Source organism: Borostomias antarcticus (genome assembly GCF_949987555.1).
Source record: "Borostomias antarcticus genome assembly, contig: scaffold_101, whole genome shotgun sequence".
NCBI classification, from domain to species: Eukaryota; Metazoa; Chordata; class Actinopteri; order Stomiiformes; family Stomiidae; genus Borostomias; species Borostomias antarcticus.
Window position 1 is genome coordinate 376,361 of NW_028175757.1, and position 20,039 is coordinate 396,399.

The window sequence follows — 20,039 nt, forward strand, 5'->3', positions numbered from 1 at the left end:
AGCTCCCAGGGTGATTCTTCGCACATGGTGCTTCAGATGCTCCCTCGAGACGTGGAGTCGCATCATGTCCTCGTCTGTGAGAGACGCCAGAGCCTCCGGGTTCTTTGCTCTCACTGCCTTGATCAGCAGGTCCAGGTCTGCGCGGTTGTAGGCCATCACTGCTCCTGCCAGGGCGGACTTGAACACAGGGTACTTGGAATGGCTCTCCGTACGAATGGCTCCATCAAACCGATGCATCCAATGGAAGATGTCCAAACGCACCACCATGCCGCCGTTCACCTGTAGTGGTGAAAAAGTGATGATTTTATGGAATGTGTGCCTGTATGGTTGGACTGATGATGTCACTTTGGGGTTTTGGTATATCTGTTTGTGTCTCTGGATTTTTTTGTTTCCAGTTCTCTGGAGGTTAGATGTACCTGTAAGCTTACAATTAAACATTACCTAAATGCGCATTGGTCTCTGGAATATTTATTTAAAGACTGACTAGCACCCATAAACCTAGAACTAGACTCTTGAGGTCAAGAAAATATCATCAACACACCCATGGCTGGAACAAGGTCTCCAGAGCTGTCGCGCCTTGCTCACAGCAACACCCACGATCCACGTAGAGGATCTTCGGCACAGGCTGATTGGCCTGCTGGAACCGGTCCATCACACCGTCACACATAGGCTTCAGCTTGGCAGAGGACTCTTCGCAGGTGAGGACGAATGTGACCACCTGGGACAGCTCATTGGCTATGCTGGTGAACCACTCAGCCGTGGCCTTGCCCTCGCCAGACAGCTTCTTCACCACCTGTAAATAGAACATGTTCACAAGCTATGAATAAATGTTTAGTTCAACACTGATAATGAAATAGGTCACGCACATCCAAAGACCTTCAAGGCAGGACACTTACTTTATATTTAGTTCCAACACTGAACCAAGCAAGACAAGAGCATGGTTGCACTTTTTGTTTGTCTTGAGGGCCAGAGACCCTGTCTCGATGAGATTTACCTGTCTAAATGAAGGTTAAATAAAATAAAATAAAAACTCACCTTCTTGGTGGAGTCCATCTTAAGCACCGTGCCAAAGGTGGAGAGAATCTGGGTCCTGTAGTCCTGGACGTGGTCTGCTTCTTCCAGCAGGAAGGCGTGACGCAGCAGACGGGCAGAGGGTATCTCCCTCGGAGGAGGTGGAGCCTGGAAAGTGTGGCCTAACGCTGAGACTATACCGCCGGGTTGCACCACCGTCATCAGCAATGTGGTGTACAGATCCTTCCTATGGAGGTACTCCTCATAGTGGTTCTCCTGGATCTGCCGCCACACTTTCACCATGGTGTTCCCCTCAGTGCGGTCTCGCAGAAGACGCACCACGTTCTTGTCCACACCACGCCTGGGAAATGTTATAATCAGTACACCAACATTAGCTAGTACTATGACATTAATGCATTAAGTGTACACAGATGTTCTGAATATTTACCTGTTGGTCAGGACAGCAGGAAACATGGCTTGGTGAGCCCCAGTGAGTTGAGCCAAGATAGCAGGATCCCACCCCAGCCAACGACCCATCTTGCCACCACGTTCACCCCTCCTTGCTGCTTTCAGACATGGTCCACAGCACAGCACCTCTGTCATCATGGTGTACCAGCTGGATATGTCACAGACATGACGTACCTGCAATATCAAAACACATTTTGTTTGAATAGTTCCAACAGCTAGCAGTGGATTGTTATTATTATTATTATTAGTGTGTTATTGTGTTGACATGTTCACTAATAAAATAATGTAGGAATAAGTTATACCCTCTGGTAGTAGCCGGACTTGTAGAGGAAGTTCTGTCCTTTGCCCGCACATCCATCACCAAGAGGACACTTCAGTGAGCACCTCCACACCCCAAGAGGCCGCCACATGAAGATGCGACTCCTAAAAAAAAGATGTGGAGATGGCAGAGCACCCGCAATGTAGGCTGGAGCTTCTGGAGGGTAAAACCACATCCTGTCCGACTTCAACACCCGGCGCCTCTTCAACACTCCAGTGTGGTCCTGGTAGGTTTGAACAGGGGTAAACAGCCCTCTTTCGGCGTCTTCCTTCACCCACGAGATGTCCGCCAGCGCGATCCCACCTGGATTTTCCCAGAGCCGCACCCAACCCTCTAGCTCAACCTGAAACATGTCCACATTTTTTGTAAGTATGCAAAGTTTATGTAGTTGTAAATATCATCTCATTCAGTGGATTACTTCATTATTTTGGATTATATTATTTATTAGTTTTTAATATCTTCTCATTAAAATAATGGTTGGTGAATATTACTTACAGGGGAGTCACTCAAAGATGGCGCAGCGGTGGTCAGCTGGGGCCTGGCAGTCGGTGCAGCGGTCAGCTGGGACCTGGCAGTCGGTGCAGCGGTCAGCTGGGACCTGGCAGTCGGTGCAGCGGTGGTCAGCTGGGGCCTGGTAGTCGGCTGGGGCCTGGCAGTCGGTGCAGCGGTGGTCAGCTGGGGCCTGGCAGTCGGTGCAGCGGTCAGCTGGGGCCTGGCAGTCGGTGCAGCGGTGGTCAGCTGGGGCCTGGCAGTCGGTGCAGCAGTCGGCTGGGGCCTGGTAGTCGGCTGGGACTGGGAGCCGTGTAATTCCTAGACAGCAAAAACATTGTAAACGTCTGGACTTACAATACATTCTAGATATCTAGCCTACAGTATCTGACATAATAGCACATTAATAATCATGTCACTCTGCAATTCTGTTCTGTGTGCTCAGACAACTTACTTGGTCCTTCTTATCGTAAATGTACTTCCTAAACCTCTTCATCTGTGCTGTTGAGATGTGGGTCGGAGGGGTATGTAACCATCTCTGTATGGAGCTATAGGCCTGTGAGATGACTGCCTTCCTCTCACTGCTAAAGTCATCTGGCCTAGCTTTCAGGGCGGTGTACTGCCGGTAAAGCTCCCACATCTCCAGGAAGGTGGTGTTCTCAAACCCTTTCTGGCCGTAGATGGACCTATCGATGTTGGCCTCTAGGTTAATGGCCACCTGTGGAAAGCTCTCTGCATACTCGGCCAGAAAGTCCTTGATCCACTTGAGGTTAATGTCCCCCTTTCTACCTGGGACTGCCTCCTCTGCTCTGTGCTTGTCAATAACACTGCAATTATAGTACAATGCATTACAACATTAATGATGTTATTATTGCTGTTATTACTCTCGTACCTGTTATCAGACTGTGTTGATAGATGAAAGCAACCATGCATAGGCTTGTATAAACATATCTAGAAGTAATTTTCTGTCAGCATCTCACTGGAATGACAGTAAAGCTTGAAATCATACAACTCTGAATCAAATACTGTATATGTACTCACTACTTCATGTAGCCCACATCATTCTGGACAAGCCAGTGGAATGAAGCATTCAGGTACTGTCCAAATGGAACCACTAACTTCCCCAGGCACTGCTGGCGCGACGGTGCTGGGATGCCCTCAGCATGGAGGAGTCGCTCAGCATGGGAAAGGGCTGTGGACTGGATCAGCAGCTGCTGGGGGGGTGCTGGGAAGGTCTTCTTCTTCTCCCTGTAGAGGCGGGACTCCCTGGTCTGCGCCAATATGGCCTGTTGGCGGCTCTCAGGGGCATTTGGGTTCACCACCCGGATCACTGGCGTTGCCATCTTTGAACTAAACTGAAATGATTTCTGGTTATGATCTGGTATTCTGAGACTGCTTCCTTAATCTTTGTTGAATTGTTAAATGTTTTTTATGGCAGAAATTAAAGATCTATCAAACAACAACTGGGTGACCTATCATATATAATCAATTGACCCTTTTCACAGCAGACATGTAGCAGGTCATAGCAGGTAAACAGTGTAATTACTAACATTAATTATGACCTAATACTGTATTGTGTTTGCTGGCTTACTGGAATGGCTGCTACACACTAAATAGAATGGGGATTATAATTAATTTGATCAATTACAACTGTGTTTAGTCATCATGGCTGCTGTGAAAAGGGTCTATACTATAACAGGGTCTTCAGTTGTAGCCAGCTGAGGCTTGAATTAAGTACAAGCACAATATTCTATATTGCCACCGCCACAAACATTTTCACTGTGGTAAATCAGAGATTAATAACATATATAGCTAGGTAATTTTAAGCAACTCCGATCTCGATCTGGCTAACGTTACCGAGAGAGACGATGGCTAACTAGCGGGAACGTTACCTGTTAACAGAACTTCTTTTCGTTCGAAGAAGATGGATGTAATGGAAGGAATTCGACGAAAAGACAAACAACAAGAGCATAACAGCAATATAATGTAAATAGCAGTGTATTCTACGGTTAAATTGATCTTAAATGTAATAATTGTTCTTACCAAAAAATAACGCACCTGTCTCTAGCTCAATCTCCCGCACGAACTCTGGCGAATTCCTCAAATGTGGGAATCTCGACTGCATAATTTCTGGTAGTGGGGGACTGCGTTCGCGCTCTCCCCTGATAAAGTGTTGAAAATATTTATTATTTAAATGGGAAAGACTATGATCTCAGCATAGCTTGTTAGTAGTTGTCCGACTAACGGGAGATTTGTTCATTTTCACAATGCGTTGATAATGCGTGTGTTTATAGGCTATTATGGTTAATAACACTGTTATTATGCGAGTGATCGCCAAGTTAGGTTGAAATCATAATGGGGGTTGTGTTCTGCTCTCACAGGCAACTGTCGCCTCCCCATCTGACGTGCAGCTACAACTGAATTCTGATTGGTGAGGAGGCGACCTCGTGGGCGTTCTCTGCTCATTCATAAACAAATGTAACACGAGGTGCGTTTAGCAGGCTACAACACAGTATTAAATACGTCGTATAACATACCCTTTTAGGTTTTAATTAATTCGTTAAATTAGTGCATCTAGCATTTTTAACAGTAGATCATTATTGGGTTACATGAAATGTGATATGACATGTTGCTGTCTCGTCACCGGGTTTGTTGTCCCGGGAAACGGGCTGCTTTCTCCGCATGGCGGTTCGGCATCGCTTCTCGGCCTTTTGGCTAAGATCAAGTGTAGTATCTGTTCTTATCAGTTTAATATCTGATACGTCCCCTACCCGGGGACCATATATTAAATTGATTTTTGGAACAGGGAGATGGAATAGGGGCTTGCTCCGTCCACTCCACGCATCGACCTGGTATTGCAGTACCTCCAGGAACGGTGCACTTCCCCCCGGGGATATAAGATGTCAAAAGAAAAATAGGAAGATTTAACGCTGCTTTGAGACTTTCATATTCACAACGTAGCCAAAGTTGCTGGGAAGTCATGACGCTGGGAAAGTTGCTGAGATGATCCTCAATTTATTAGGTTATTGTGTCCCTCCCCCCTTGTATTATTGCATAGAATCAACCGAGTTGTTGCAGTTAAAATGTCATTGTTGTGTTAGTTAGTAGCCTCCCTAGTCAAGGCAGGACAGATGTGGCAGTCTGACTGACTAGTGACTGGCTGCGTCCCTGGCTCGCACAGCGCTCCCGCCGGCTCGAGTGGAAGGTTTGGGGAGAGACCGCGTGGCTCTACGAGGGCATCTTGGAGAGGGACGAGTCTCCCCCTGGTGTTCAGTAGCAGAACTGCAGTCTGAATTTTCTTTGTTCTTGTGAATGTAGGCTAGTACTAGTGGAGTAAAAGTAAGTAAAAACATTTATTTTAGGCTTTTGGCTGATTGTGTTCGATTATGATATGCACCAGTGTTTATGGGGATGTATTCACTGGAATTTTACTTCAAAAATGAACACACTTTTATGAAAACAAACTGTATTGATACAGCATTGCATGCTGGGAAATGGTAGAAAGACGTGTGTTCACCATCAGGGTTTAGTGTATGCAGGGGAATGACCTCCCCACAGCGGCCGTGTACAACTCATACTTACCTGGCAGGGGAGACACCATGATCATGAAGGTGGTTCTCCCTGGGCGAGGCTCAGCCATTGCTCTCCGGCTGTGCTGACCCCAGCGAATTCCTCAAATGTTGGAATCCCGACTGCATAATTTCTGGTAGTGGGGGACTGCGATCGCGCTCTCCCCTGATAAAGTGTTGAAAATATGAAACAAACTCACCTTTGAAGACTGATGGCTCTGCCATGTTGTGTTCGGGGTTAGAATAGAAATGACCACAGGTTGTCTAGGCTGGAGACAAGCTGGTGCACTCAGTAGAGAGGTCCTTTGCTCTTGCCACAAAATGACCCTTGTTTTTCTTCCTCAAATCAAGTAAACTGTACATTTTCCATTTAATAAAGACGTCCAGTTGTCGATGCACTAGGTTTGATTCAAGGATGTTTATTAGTCATATGTGCAAGATGTGGGTTCCATGCACAACAGAGTGCTCAGGCCATTCCCCTAGTCAAAGTCCTAGTCTGGGTGAACCATATACATGGTTAGTAAATAGATCTTAATCTTGAAAATCTAGAAACAACCACCTCACAGAAATAATATTCACACAGGCCTACTGTTCATATTATGATTTAGAACACTTGGTTGATCATTTAACAATCGTAAAACAATCTTAGAATGTAGGCTATTGATCAAGAGAGGTTTTTTGATTTATTGTGACATCATTGGAATACATTCTTCTGCTTTATTTCCTGTGTGATATAATTCGACCTCACATCACACAGGTCACCTTCAGTGTTCAACCTGTTATTCGGCAATTTTTCAGTAATACATTTAAGTTAAAAGTAATTTGTGTTCAGTCTTTTCACTGCTATGTGGTTGCCTAGGTTACTCTGTATTTTAATCATGGCTTTTATTTTTTTCTCTGTAATAACTTATTTAAATGGGAAAGACTATGATCTCAGCATAGCTTGTTAGTAGTTGTCCGACTAACGGGAGATTTGTTCATTTTCACAATGCGTTGATAATGCGTGTGTTTATAGGCTATTATGGTTAATAACACTGTTATTATGCGAGTGATCGCCAAGTTAGGTTGAAATCATAATGGGGGTTGTGTTCTGCTCTCACAGGCAACTGTCGCCTCCCCATCTGACGTGCAGCTACAACTGAATTCTGATTGGTGAGGAGGCGACCTCGTGGGCGTTCTCTGCTCATTCATAAACAAATGTAACACGAGGTGCGTTTAGCAGGCTACAACACAGTATTAAATACGTCGTATAACATACCCTTTTAGGTTTTAATTAATTCGATAAATTAGTGCATCTAGCATTTTTTAACAGACGATCATTATTGGGTTACATGAAATGTGATATATGTTGCTGTCTCGTCACCGGGTTTGTTGTCGTGGTTTGTTGTTGTGTACGTGGTTACGTGTGTACGTGGTCACATGCGTGTACGTGGTCACGTGTGTACGTGGTCACAGCGATTGGGAGTTCAAGCTTGTTAAATCCTCCCCTCAGTTTGTTTGAGGTCCCTCTGGTAAACTGTGTCTGTGTGTGCGTGCGTGTAAGAGACAGAAAGACGAGTTGCACCTCTATCAGTTAGTATGCTAGTATTTGTGTGTGATTGTGTGTGTGTGCGTGCATGCTAGTGTCTGGCTCCTCGCCGGTGTCCTGGAGGTCGCTTGTGTTTATGTGGAGGGTCAGAGGGTCAGAGGGGGAATGTCTGAGGTCACCCCCCATAATGAACTGTGTAGCGCTGAGGTGGGGCAGGGCCAGGGGTCAGTTAGGTTCCCGGGGCAGCAGGGGGCGCTGTTCTTCAAGGCTTCGACTCCTCCCCCAGTGAAGATTGACATTTTGGAGTGATGGAATGTTTCTTCTTTTTAGATATTTATTTAATTTTCTTTGCAGCGTATGAACACCACGCCGCCGTGCGCTAGGGGTCTTAACTCTGGCTCTCTCCCCTCCGAGAGCAACGACAACTTACGACTGATCTTCACAGGATTCAGGACTAAAACACATCATTTTTAAATGTCGTACAAAATAAATCTATCCAAATATTTGTATATCTGATTGATTGTATTTATGAGCTGTAGTCAATAAAGCTTGTGTGGAGAGCAACTAATTTCTTTCCTCTTGGTTTAGCTTTGAAATGCATTTTAGATTCATAATAGATAATATAATACCTGGATTCACTTTCTGATCATTTGTATTGGCCGCTTCTGCAGATGAAAATGGCCTAAAATCTGTGAAATTAATTTTACTCAAAACTACCGTTTCCTTTTATTTTATTTTGACTGCTGTTTTGTGTCATGATTTTGTCCCCCAGAATCCCTTGCTTCTCCTCGGCTCCTGATATGTTTGTGTGTAGAGACCACCCCATCATGATTTCCCAAAGGTTCCATTTTGTCTGAGAAATGCTATTGATTTTGTGTTTAGGATTCACCCTTGTAAAATTCTACACAAAAAAACATGGTAATAAAGATATTTTTGCGCTCTTTAGCACTTTGAAAGAAAAAAGAGTGTCTGTGTTTCATTATATTAACTTTATTAGATGTAAATGAGGTTTGGCGACATGTTTTTTTTTTCAAATACCAAAACACACATCTGCAGTTGATCACAAACAATTTGGCAGCTCACATCGTCTAAAGGTAGTAAATTCACTGAATTAATTTAATGTCACTGACTAATCCTGAGTGTAGTCAAGCTAAATGATAGCGTATTATAACTCTGGTTCTGCATGGAGACTCAGTCACAAGATGGTGGCACCACCGTCCCAGAGGACACGTCTGTCTGCAGCCTTGGTTTGTTTTTCACATTGGAATAGTTGCTTAGTGCTGCAGCACAGTATTCAGACACTCCTGGGCATCAGTGCATGTTCTGTACAGGGACAAAGACAGGATGCTAGACCATGATGCATCATGGCACATTACACGCGTGTTCACTGAACACAGTATCTGAGCGCTCATGAGTACTGAACAGAACCGGGCCAGGTCCGTCTGTCTCCCTCATCCTGCTGGGTCCAGATGCTCTCCTGTCAACAAGAAAAACAACACAGAGGATAGAATTGGAATTGGAATATTCTGGCAATTCCTCTGGCACAGTTCAAGATCATGTTTATGTATTTTTCTATATGAATCGTTGTATGAATAGTTACCAGTGCTGCTTGTGCCTTCTGAACAGCCAGCTTCAACACAGACCTGTCAATGAGCATCTGCCCGACGGTACCAGAGCCCACCTCCAGGAGCATGCCTGCAGAGAGAGAGGAGACCGCACTAGACCAGACCAGAACCAGAACCACACTAGACCAGAACCAGAACCAGAACCACACCCACACTAGACCAGACCAGAACCAGAGTCCACCTCGAGGAGCATGCCTGCAGAGAGAGAGAGGACACCTCACTAGACCAGAACCAGAACCACACTAGACCAGGACCAGAACCAGAACCACACTAGACCAGGACCAGAACCAGAACCACACTAGACCAGAACCAGAACCACACTAGACCAGACCAGAACCAGAACCAGACTAGACCAGACCAGAACCACACTAGACCAGGACCAGAACCAGAACCACACTAGACCAGAACCAGAACCACACTAGACCAGGACCAGAACCAGAACTAGAACCAGAACCACACTAGACCAGAACCAGAACCAGAACCAGAACCACACTAGACCAGACCAGAACCAGAACCACACTAGACCAAACCAGAACCAGAACCACATTACAGCCAAGCTCTTAGACTCATAGATATATGAGGCTCACAGAACCCAAAGATGCAGTAGAGGGGTTGAAACCGGACCAGACCAAAACCGTATAAAAGCCATGCAGGGAAACCTTCCAGGGTCATAGGTCAATTATCCTCCGACCTTTGGCCATGGAGAAAATTATAGGGCAATGAGTCTCATTAAAGGGCACTTGGACATAGTTCTAGTCAAAGAACATCGGCTAGTGACTACCATGGTCCACAAGATACTTGATTACTCGTGATTAATTAGTAAGTGATTACCTGTGATGTCATTAGCGTGCGCTGCATCCATCTCCTGGACCAGGGAGAACAGCCTCTCTCCCATCCTCTCCGTGTCATCAGCGTCAGACGAGTCGCTCACATCCGTCTCCTCCACATTCTGCCTGCAGTCCGACAGCGTAGACACACACGTATAACACCCAGAAGAGTAGCATGAACGTCTGACTAGAACGCTCCCAAATATGATCTCCAGATGCTCCAACATCCACAGCAAACAACCAGATTCAAATGAATTAAAAGTGGCAGCAGTACATAATAAGTCCTGCCTGCCCTAGACAGTAGCTTAGTAAACAAAATGGAGTTGTGGTAGAAGCCTAGAGTATGTAGTGTAATATCTCTTGAAGATAATGTGGGAGGAGTTAATCTCCTGATGATGATGATGTCACTCACTCCTGCAGACTCTTCAGGGCCCGGTGGACCCGCTCCTCCAGGAGGGCCGGCGCCGAGAGGAGACTCAACACCTCCTCCTTATGCTGCTCCAGCAACATACCTGAACACACAGCGACACAGGACAACACCTGAACATACCTGAACACACAGGACAACACATTAACACACCTGAACACACAGGACAACACATTAACACACCTGAACACACAGGACAACACATTAACACACCTGAACACACAGAGACACAGGACAACACATTAACACACCTGAACACACAGAACAACACATTAACACCTGAACACACAGAGACACAGGAAAACACATTAACACACCTGAACACACAGAGACACAGGACAACACATTAACACACCTGAACACACAGGACAACACATTAACACACCTGAACACACAGAGACACAGGAAAACACATTAACACACCTGAACACACAGGACAACACATTAACACACCTGAACACACAGGACAACACATTAACACACCTGAACACACAGGACAACACATTAACACACCTGAACACACAGAGACACAGGACAACACATTAACACACCTGAACACACAGGACAACACATTAACACACCTGAACACACAGGACAACACATTAACACACCTGAACACACAGAGACACAGGACAACACATTAACACACCTGAACACACAGAACAACACATTAACACACCTGAACACACAGAGACACAGGAAAACACATTAACACACCTGAACACACAGTGACACAGGAAAACACATTAACACACCTGAACACACAGGACAACACATTAACACACCTGAACACACAGAGACACAGGAAAACACATTAACACACCTGAACACACAGGACAACACATTAACACACCTGAACACACAGAGACACAGGAAAACACATTAACACACCTGAACACACAGAACAACACATTAACACACCTGAACACACAGAACAACACATTAACACACCTGAACACACAGAACAACACATTAACACACCTGAACACACAGAGACACAGGAAAACACATTAACACACCTGAACACACAGGACAACACATTAACACACCTGAACACACAGAACAACACATTAACACCTGAACACACAGAGACACAGGAAAACACATTAACACACCTGAACACACAGGACAACACATTAACACACCTGAACACACAGGACAACACATTAACACACCTGAACACACAGGACAACACATTAACACACCTGAACACACAGAGACACAGGACAACACATTAACACACCTGAACACACAGGACAACACATTAACACACCTGAACACACAGGACAACACATTAACACACCTGAACACACAGAGACACAGGACAACACATTAACACACCTGAACACACAGAACAACACATTAACACACCTGAACACACAGAGACACAGGAAAACACATTAACACACCTGAACACACAGAGACACAGGAAAACACATTAACACACCTGAACACACAGGACAACACATTAACACACCTGAACACACAGAGACACAGGACAACACATTAACACACCTGAACACACAGAACAACACATTAACACACCTGAACACACAGAGACACAGGAAAACACATTAACACACCTGAACACACAGAGACACAGGAAAACACATTAACACACCTGAACACACAGGACAACACATTAACACACCTGAACACACAGGACAACACATTAACACACCTGAACACACAGAGACACAGGACAACACATTAACACACCTGAACACACAGAACAACACATTAACACACCTGAACACACAGAGACACAGGACAACACATTAACACACCTGAACACACAGGACAACACATTAACACACCTGAACACACAGAGACACAGGACAACACATTAACACACCTGAACACACAGAGACACAGGACAACACATTAACACACCTGAACACACAGGACAACACATTAACACACCTGAACACACAGAGACACAGGACAACACATTAACACACCTGAACACACAGAACAACACATTAACACACCTGAACACACAGAGACACAGGAAAACACATTAACACACCTGAACACACAGGACAACACATTAACACACCTGAACACACAGGACAACACATTAACACACCTGAACACACAGAGACACAGGACAACACATTAACACACCTGAACACACAGAACAACACATTAACACACCTGAACACACAGAGACACAGGAAAACACATTAACACACCTGAACACACAGAACAACACATTAACACCTGAACACACAGAGACACAGGAAAACACATTAACACACCTGAACACACAGGACAACACATTAACACACCTGAACACACAGAGACACAGGAAAACACATTAACACACCTGAACACACAGAACAACACATTAACACCTGAACACACAGAGACACAGGAAAACACATTAACACACCTGAACACACAGAACAACACATTAACACACCTGAACACACAGAGACACAGGAAAACACATTAACACACCTGAACACACAGGACAACACATTAACACACCTGAACACACAGAGACACAGGAAAACACATTAACACACCTGAACACACAGGACAACACATTAACACACCTGAACACACAGAGACACAGGAAAACACATTAACACACCTGAACACACAGAACAACACATTAACACACCTGAACACACAGAGACACAGGAAAACACATTAACACACCTGAACACACAGGACAACACATTAACACCTGAACACACAGGACAACACATTAACACACCTGAACACACAGAGACACAGGAAAACACATTAACACACCTGAACACACAGGACAACACATTAACACACCTGAACACACAGGACAACACATTAACACACCTGAACACACAGGACAACACATTAACACACCTGAACACACAGGACAACACATTAACACACCTGAACACACAGGACAACACATTAACACCTGAACACACAGGACAACACATTAACACACCTGAACACACAGGACAACACATTAACACACCTGAACACACAGGACAACACATTAACACACCTGAACACACAGGACAACACATTAACACACCTGAACACACAGGACAACACATTAACACACCTGAACACACAGGACAACACATTAACACACCTGAACACACAGGACAACACATTAACACACCTGAACACACAGGACAACACATTAACACCTGACACACAGGACAACACATTAACACACCTGAACACACAGGACAACACATTAACACACCTGAACACACAGGACAACACATTAACACACCTGAACACACAGAGACACAGGAAAACACATTAACACACCTGAACACACAGCGACACAGGAAAACACAATAACATAACATACCTGTACACACAGCAACAGGGAAACACACTATTATATCAGAGCTTTGCAAATCTTGTCTATGAATCTCCCAATATCACGATGACAAATCAAATTATCAGACTTTGAGAAAGTCTGATAATTGCTCTGCCACCATTTTGGTCATACAATGGATGTGGGTGGGCAATGACTTTGAAATTGAGAGTTTAACATTTTTGAATGATTTTTCAAGGTGCTCACCCACATCCATTGTATGACCAAAACGGTGGCAGAGCAATTATCAGACTTTCTCAAAAGTGCTAGTTTTGTCAACGTTTTGATCTGAACCATTGGATATGATCATAAGTAACCTTAAAACAGGGCTACACATGCATTTTCCCTTTACTACTCCTTTAAGCTCCTAGATGCTTGTTTAGAAAGGTGATGATTCATAGTCTAGTAGTTCTCTTGACTACCTGTGCTCAATGCACTTATCGTAACTCGCTTTGGATAAAAGCGCCTGATAAATTACTGTAATGTAATGTAAACCAATAGTGAGAAACCATCGGTTTGAATACTGCAGGTGAAATGTTGACTGAGCATACATTGATTGACTGAGTTTACCTGTGATCTCCTGAGTGTGGCCTGTGTTGTAGTTTACCTGTGATCTCCTGTGTGTGGCCTGTGTTGTAGTTTACCTGTGATCTCCTGTGTGTGGCCTGTGTTGTAGTTTACCTGTGATCTCCTGTGTGTGGCCTGTGTTGTAGTTTACCTGTGATCTCCTGTGTGTGGCCTGTGTTGTAGTTTACCTGTGATCTCCTGTGTGTGGCCTGTGTTGTAGTTTACCTGTGATCTTCTGAGTGTGGCCTGTGTTGTAGATGTCCACCAGTTCAAACAGCTGTTCCCCCAGCGAGTCAGAGGACACAGACACATCATCGTCATCCTGAGATGTCGCCTTACTGTTGGGGAGACAGACCATGGTAGAGCCAAGCCGGAATGTTTTCATATTACTGGTATTCAATTTATAAGTACAGTCACTTCACTAATGAGCACAGTAGCTAAGTATCTAAGCATTCAGTTATAACCCATATGACATGTGTGGTTCTGGACTGTGTGTTCTCTTATAACCCATATGACATGTGAGGTTCTGGACTGTGCGTTCTCTTATAACCCATATGAGGGAAGGTTCTGGACTGTGCGTTCTCTTATAACCCATATGAGGGAAGGTTCTGGACGGTGCTTCTCTTATAACCCATATGACGGAAGGTTCTGGACTGTGCTTTCTCTTATAACCCATATGAGGGAAGGTTCTGGACTGTGCTTTCTCTTATAACCCATATGAGGGAAGGTTCTGGACTGCGTTCTCTGACCTGGTTCCCTGAGGCAGCTGCAGCGCTCTGAGAGCTTTCTCCAGGGCCTCCGTCAGCATGGCCTCATCCTGCAGCATCTGGCTGAGCACAGGGCCAGGGAGCTCCAGCAACATGCCTGCAAAACGATCATCTGGACTCAATAATGTTGTTCCTGGATGGATGGATGGATGGATTGATCACTCACTCACTCACTCACTCACTCACTCACAAACTCACTCACTCACTCACTCACTCGACTGACTGTACATGCACAGCTAACAGCTCTGAGTGACTAGCTACATTTTGGCATTTGGCATGAAAGGTAACGTGGTCGCGCCGCGTTCTGCTCCTCGGGAAGAAAATTAGGATTTTACACAAATTATATTCCACCTAAGTCGCCCATCATGTATCAGGCCAGTAACGTACATCGTTATGTATCATATGTGATGCATCTCTTCGTGTTTAGATAGTGAAATGTCGGGATATGATGATGTGAAGCGTGTGTAAGCTAGGCCTCGAGCAGATGGCTAGCATGCTAACGTTAGCATATTAGCTGCTGGACTTGTCCACAGTTTGTGTCTAATTGTCTTACAGACACGTATTTGAATGCTTACAAATCATATCCCGGCTTCTTCTAGTCTGTTAGATAGCTAAGAAGCTAACCTAGCTAGCTTGTTAATATTGCAGGCGTTTCACCCTAACTAACATGGTAGTTGATGTGTAAAGTGAATGAATGAGTGTGGTTAGTGAGCTAACGTGTGCTAGATCTCTAGATGGGTATTGGGGTCTTGCTGTTATGTTGGTCCGGGTTACTGTCCTGTTGTGTTGACATTATTCTCTCCTATATGCAGGTTTGCCAACATGTCGTCTCATCTGCAGTGGATGGTTATTAGGAACTGTTCCAGCTTCCTCATCAAGAGGAACGGACAGACTTACAGCACCGTGAGTACCGGCTCTGACAACCTTCACACGTTTAGTACTGACCAGAGTACCGACCAGAGTACACTCTGACAACCTACCGACCAGCTCTGACAACCTTCACACATTTAGTACTGACCAGAGTACCGACCAGAGTACACTCTGACAACCTACCGACCAGCTCTGACAACCTTCACACGTTTAGTACTGACCAGAGTACCGACCAGAGTACACTCTGACAACCTACCGACCAGCTCTGACAACCTTCACACATTTAGTACTGACCAGAGTACCGACCAGAGTACACTCTGACAACCTACCGACCAGCTCTGACAACCTTCACACGTTTAGTACTGACCAGAGTACCGACCAGAGTACACTCTGACAACCTTCACACATTTAGTACCGACCGGCTCTGAACCTTCACACACTTAGTACCGACCAGAGTACACTCTGACAACCTTCACACATCTAGTACTGACCAGAGTACACTCTGACAACCTTCACACACTTAGTACCGACCAGAGTACACTCTGACAACCTAAACACACTTAGTACTGACCAGAGTACACTCTGACAACCTTCACACATCTGGTACCGACCAGAGTACACTCTGACAACCTAAACACACTTAGTACTGACCAGAGTACACTCTGACAACCTTCACACATCTGGTACCGACCAGAGTACACTCTGACTACCTTCACACATTTAGTACCGACCAGAGTACACTCTGACTACCTTCACACATTTAGTACCGACCAGAGTACACTCTGACAACCTTCACACATCTAGTACTGACCAGAGTACACTCTGACAACCTTCACACACTTAGTACCGACCAGAGTACACTCTGACAACCTTCACACATCTGGTACCGACCAGAGTAACACTCTGACAACCTTCACACACTTAGTACTGACCAGAGTACACTCTGACAACCTTCACACACTTAGTACCGACCAGAGTACACTCTGACAACCTTCACACACTTAGTACTGACCAGAGTACACTCTGACAACCTTCACACACTTAGTACCGACCAGAGTACACTCTGACAACCTTCACACATCTGGTACCGACCAGAGTACACTCTGACAACCTAAACACACTTAGTACTGACCAGAGTACACTCTGACAACCTTCACACATCTGGTACCGACCAGAGTACACTTTGACAACCTAAACACACTTAGTACTGACCAGAGTACACTCTGACTACCTTCACACATTTAGTACCGACCAGAGTACACTCTGACAACCTTCACACATCTAGTACCGACCAGAGTACACTCTGACAACCTTCACACATCTGGTACCGACCAGAGTACACTCTGACAACCTTCACACACTTAGTACCGACCAGAGTACACTCTGACAACCTTCACACATCTGGTACCGACCAGAGTACACTGACAACCTTCACACACTTAGTACTGACCAGAGTACACTCTGACTACCTTCACACATCTAGTACCGACCAGAGTACACTCTGACAACCTTCACACATCTAGTACTGACCAGAGTACACTCTGACAACCTTCACACATCTAGTACCGACCAGAGTACACTCTGACAACCTTCACACATCTGACAACCTTCACACTCTGACAACCTTCACACATCTAGTACCGACCAGAGTACACTCTGACAACCTTCACACATCTAGTACCGACCAGAGTACACTCTGACAACCTTCACACATCTGGTACCGACCAGAGTACACTCTGACAACCTTCACACATCTGGTACCGACCAGAGTACACTCTGACAACCTTCACACGTTTAGCTTGTTAATGTTGAATCCTTCAGTCTCAGGCTGGATTAGTTCAGGCTTGATCTGCTCCTGATGGCTCTGTGTGAAAACACTGACCAGGCAGCTTCATCCTCTCACTTGGGTTTCCTTCAACTTATCATATCTAAGAAGCACTCTGGTGTCCTGAGCTCATTAAATTTGAAGTCCTGATGCTGAACTCTGAACTCTGTGGGTGTGTGTGTGTGTGTGTGTGTGTGGGGGGGGGGGGTTAAGTGTCCAACATCCATTCCAACTGTGAGTTTTCTCCCAGGATCTCTTCATACAGCGTTTTTTCATACAGCCCAAATATACCCAAAGCTGCTGCTGCTAATCACTCATTAACGGAATCTCTGATCAGCTGTAGTTTGGATATTTTTGTGGTTTATAATTGGGACAGAGCACACTACCACTGCTCTTGCACTTATGTCCGGTAGCTTTCTTTCAAGTAATTTCAAAATGTCATTGAGACATTTTCTTTTTTTTTTTTTACCTGTAATTGGTCCGAATGGTATACTGAAGTATGAAGTATACTGAAGTATAAAGTATACTGAATCTTATAGGCAGAATAATATTTTTGAGGTCCTATTCATCAGTTGAGTGATAATAATGGGCAACCTTAATCTAAATCTATGCAAGAACAGTGTCATCATATCGATACAATAATATGGGTCAGACCATTCTCAGAACTTGTGTTTTTTTTATATAAATTGGTATCGGCTTTTTAAATGCCCTCGTTGTGCCTTTGTCTGTTCAGTCATCGGCATAGCAGTGATAGGAGAAGCCATGCGAGCAAATGACAGAGCCCAGAGATGTAGTGTAGAGGGAAAACAGGAGAGGACCCAGGACAGACCCTTGTGGAACCCCCGTAGTCAGACTACGCGGTTCCGACGTCGACCCTCTCCATGTCACCTGGTAGGAGCGTCCCGTCAGGTAGGATGCAAACAAGGAGTGTGCAGAGCCATCGATGCCTTTCTCTTCGAGGGTGGAGAGGAGGATCTGGTGGTCTACCGTATCAAATGCTGCTGACATCAAGTATCAAGTAACTGCTGATTGCTAATCGTCTGCCAGGAGAGTAGGCCACTCCCTCAGCCCACTCAACAGGGCAATTAGTCTAGCTCAGGCCGAAACTAACTCTCACAATAACATTGAATAACAAAGCAGTTTCACAACGACACTGACGACTTAGCACTTAGCACTAGCTATTAAAGTAACAAAATTATACTTTTGTTTCTAGTTCAGTCTTGTAGCTCCAAGTTCCTTCCAGAGGTTAAAGCAATCTGGGGAACACTGGGCCTGTGTTGTTTATATATCCTCACTTCAGCAGGCCACTCCCTCAGCCCACTCAACAGGGCAATTAGTCTAGCTCAGGCCGAAACTAACTCTCACAATAACATTGAATAACAAAGCAGTTTCACAACGACACTGACGACTTAGCACTTAGCACTAGCTATTAAAGTAACAAAATTATACTTATGTTTCTAGTTCAGTCTTGTAGCTCCAAGTTCCTTCCAGAGGAACGTCTTCACAAAGTTATACTCTCTCTTGTGATTCTGCTTGGATCCTGGCACATCAAATCTTAGACCTGGATTACAATACTGTGTTTGCTCATGGCTATGTTTTCGAACAGGGAAAACAATCCAGTCACCAACAAATACATTTCCATCTCCTTTTGTGTTCCATGTCTGGTACGCATTCCCTGCTTTAAAAATCATATTTTTTGTGTGATGAATACAAAAAGATAGCCTACTTGTATTTCAATCTCTAATTGTAATCTCAATCTGCGCTGCTGTGATAACAATATTATAGCCTATTACTACTGTTCACCTTATTTATTTATGTCGCCCAGGGCCAAAAATGACCAGCTCTTCAAGATCCACCGCCCACCTCACACGCCCCCAGAACCCCTCCCTTCTGCCACGTGTTACTTATCGTTAGCTAGGTCTTAATTCACATCTCATTAGTCATATCTTAAAAAGAATCCCATTGCTGATCTGCCCATAACAAATAACAACATACAACTGAAATAACAACATACGGCTACCGTTTCAAAATCAAAGAATACTTTATTAATCAAGCTACCAATTACTTCACACTGGAAGTGATAACTTTGTTGTATGTATGCCTTGCCCAATCTTAACAGGTAACAGTCAGCTAGTTGTCAGAATAGAGTGTCTTTAGACAACTTAAATGATTCAATCACACAGCACAATACACTCTGATGACTTGCACTGAATGGATCAACCAGGGTTGCATAATCCTGACTTTTTTTGAGTTTCTGATTTTTACTAGGCTACTATCAGGCCTCTAGTTTACCATGGTGCAAAATAGATTGTATTTAAAACAAGTTGTAGCAGCCACACATACAAGCCTAAACAATGATGAAATCAGCCCACACATGATTAAATCATTAAAGTACTCAGCTAAACTGCAGTACAAAACT

General features: G+C 44.6%; 1 protein-coding gene across 1 annotated transcript; it reads right to left on the reverse strand.

The window, feature by feature from the left end:
- Positions 1-8,410: 8,410 nt before the first annotated feature.
- LOC311328614 (uncharacterized protein) lies at positions 8,411-15,478 on the reverse strand. Its single transcript, XM_084462559.1, has 6 exons — positions 14,908-15,478; positions 14,384-14,496; positions 10,249-10,348; positions 9,841-9,962; positions 8,985-9,079; positions 8,411-8,861 (listed from the first exon to the last, which is right to left on the reverse strand). The coding sequence occupies exons 1-6, from the start codon at positions 15,018-15,020 to the stop codon at positions 8,793-8,795; spliced, it is 612 nt and encodes a 203-aa protein (XP_084318685.1). The 5' UTR covers positions 15,021-15,478; the 3' UTR covers positions 8,411-8,792.
- Between the last annotated feature and the right edge of the window lie 4,561 nt (positions 15,479-20,039).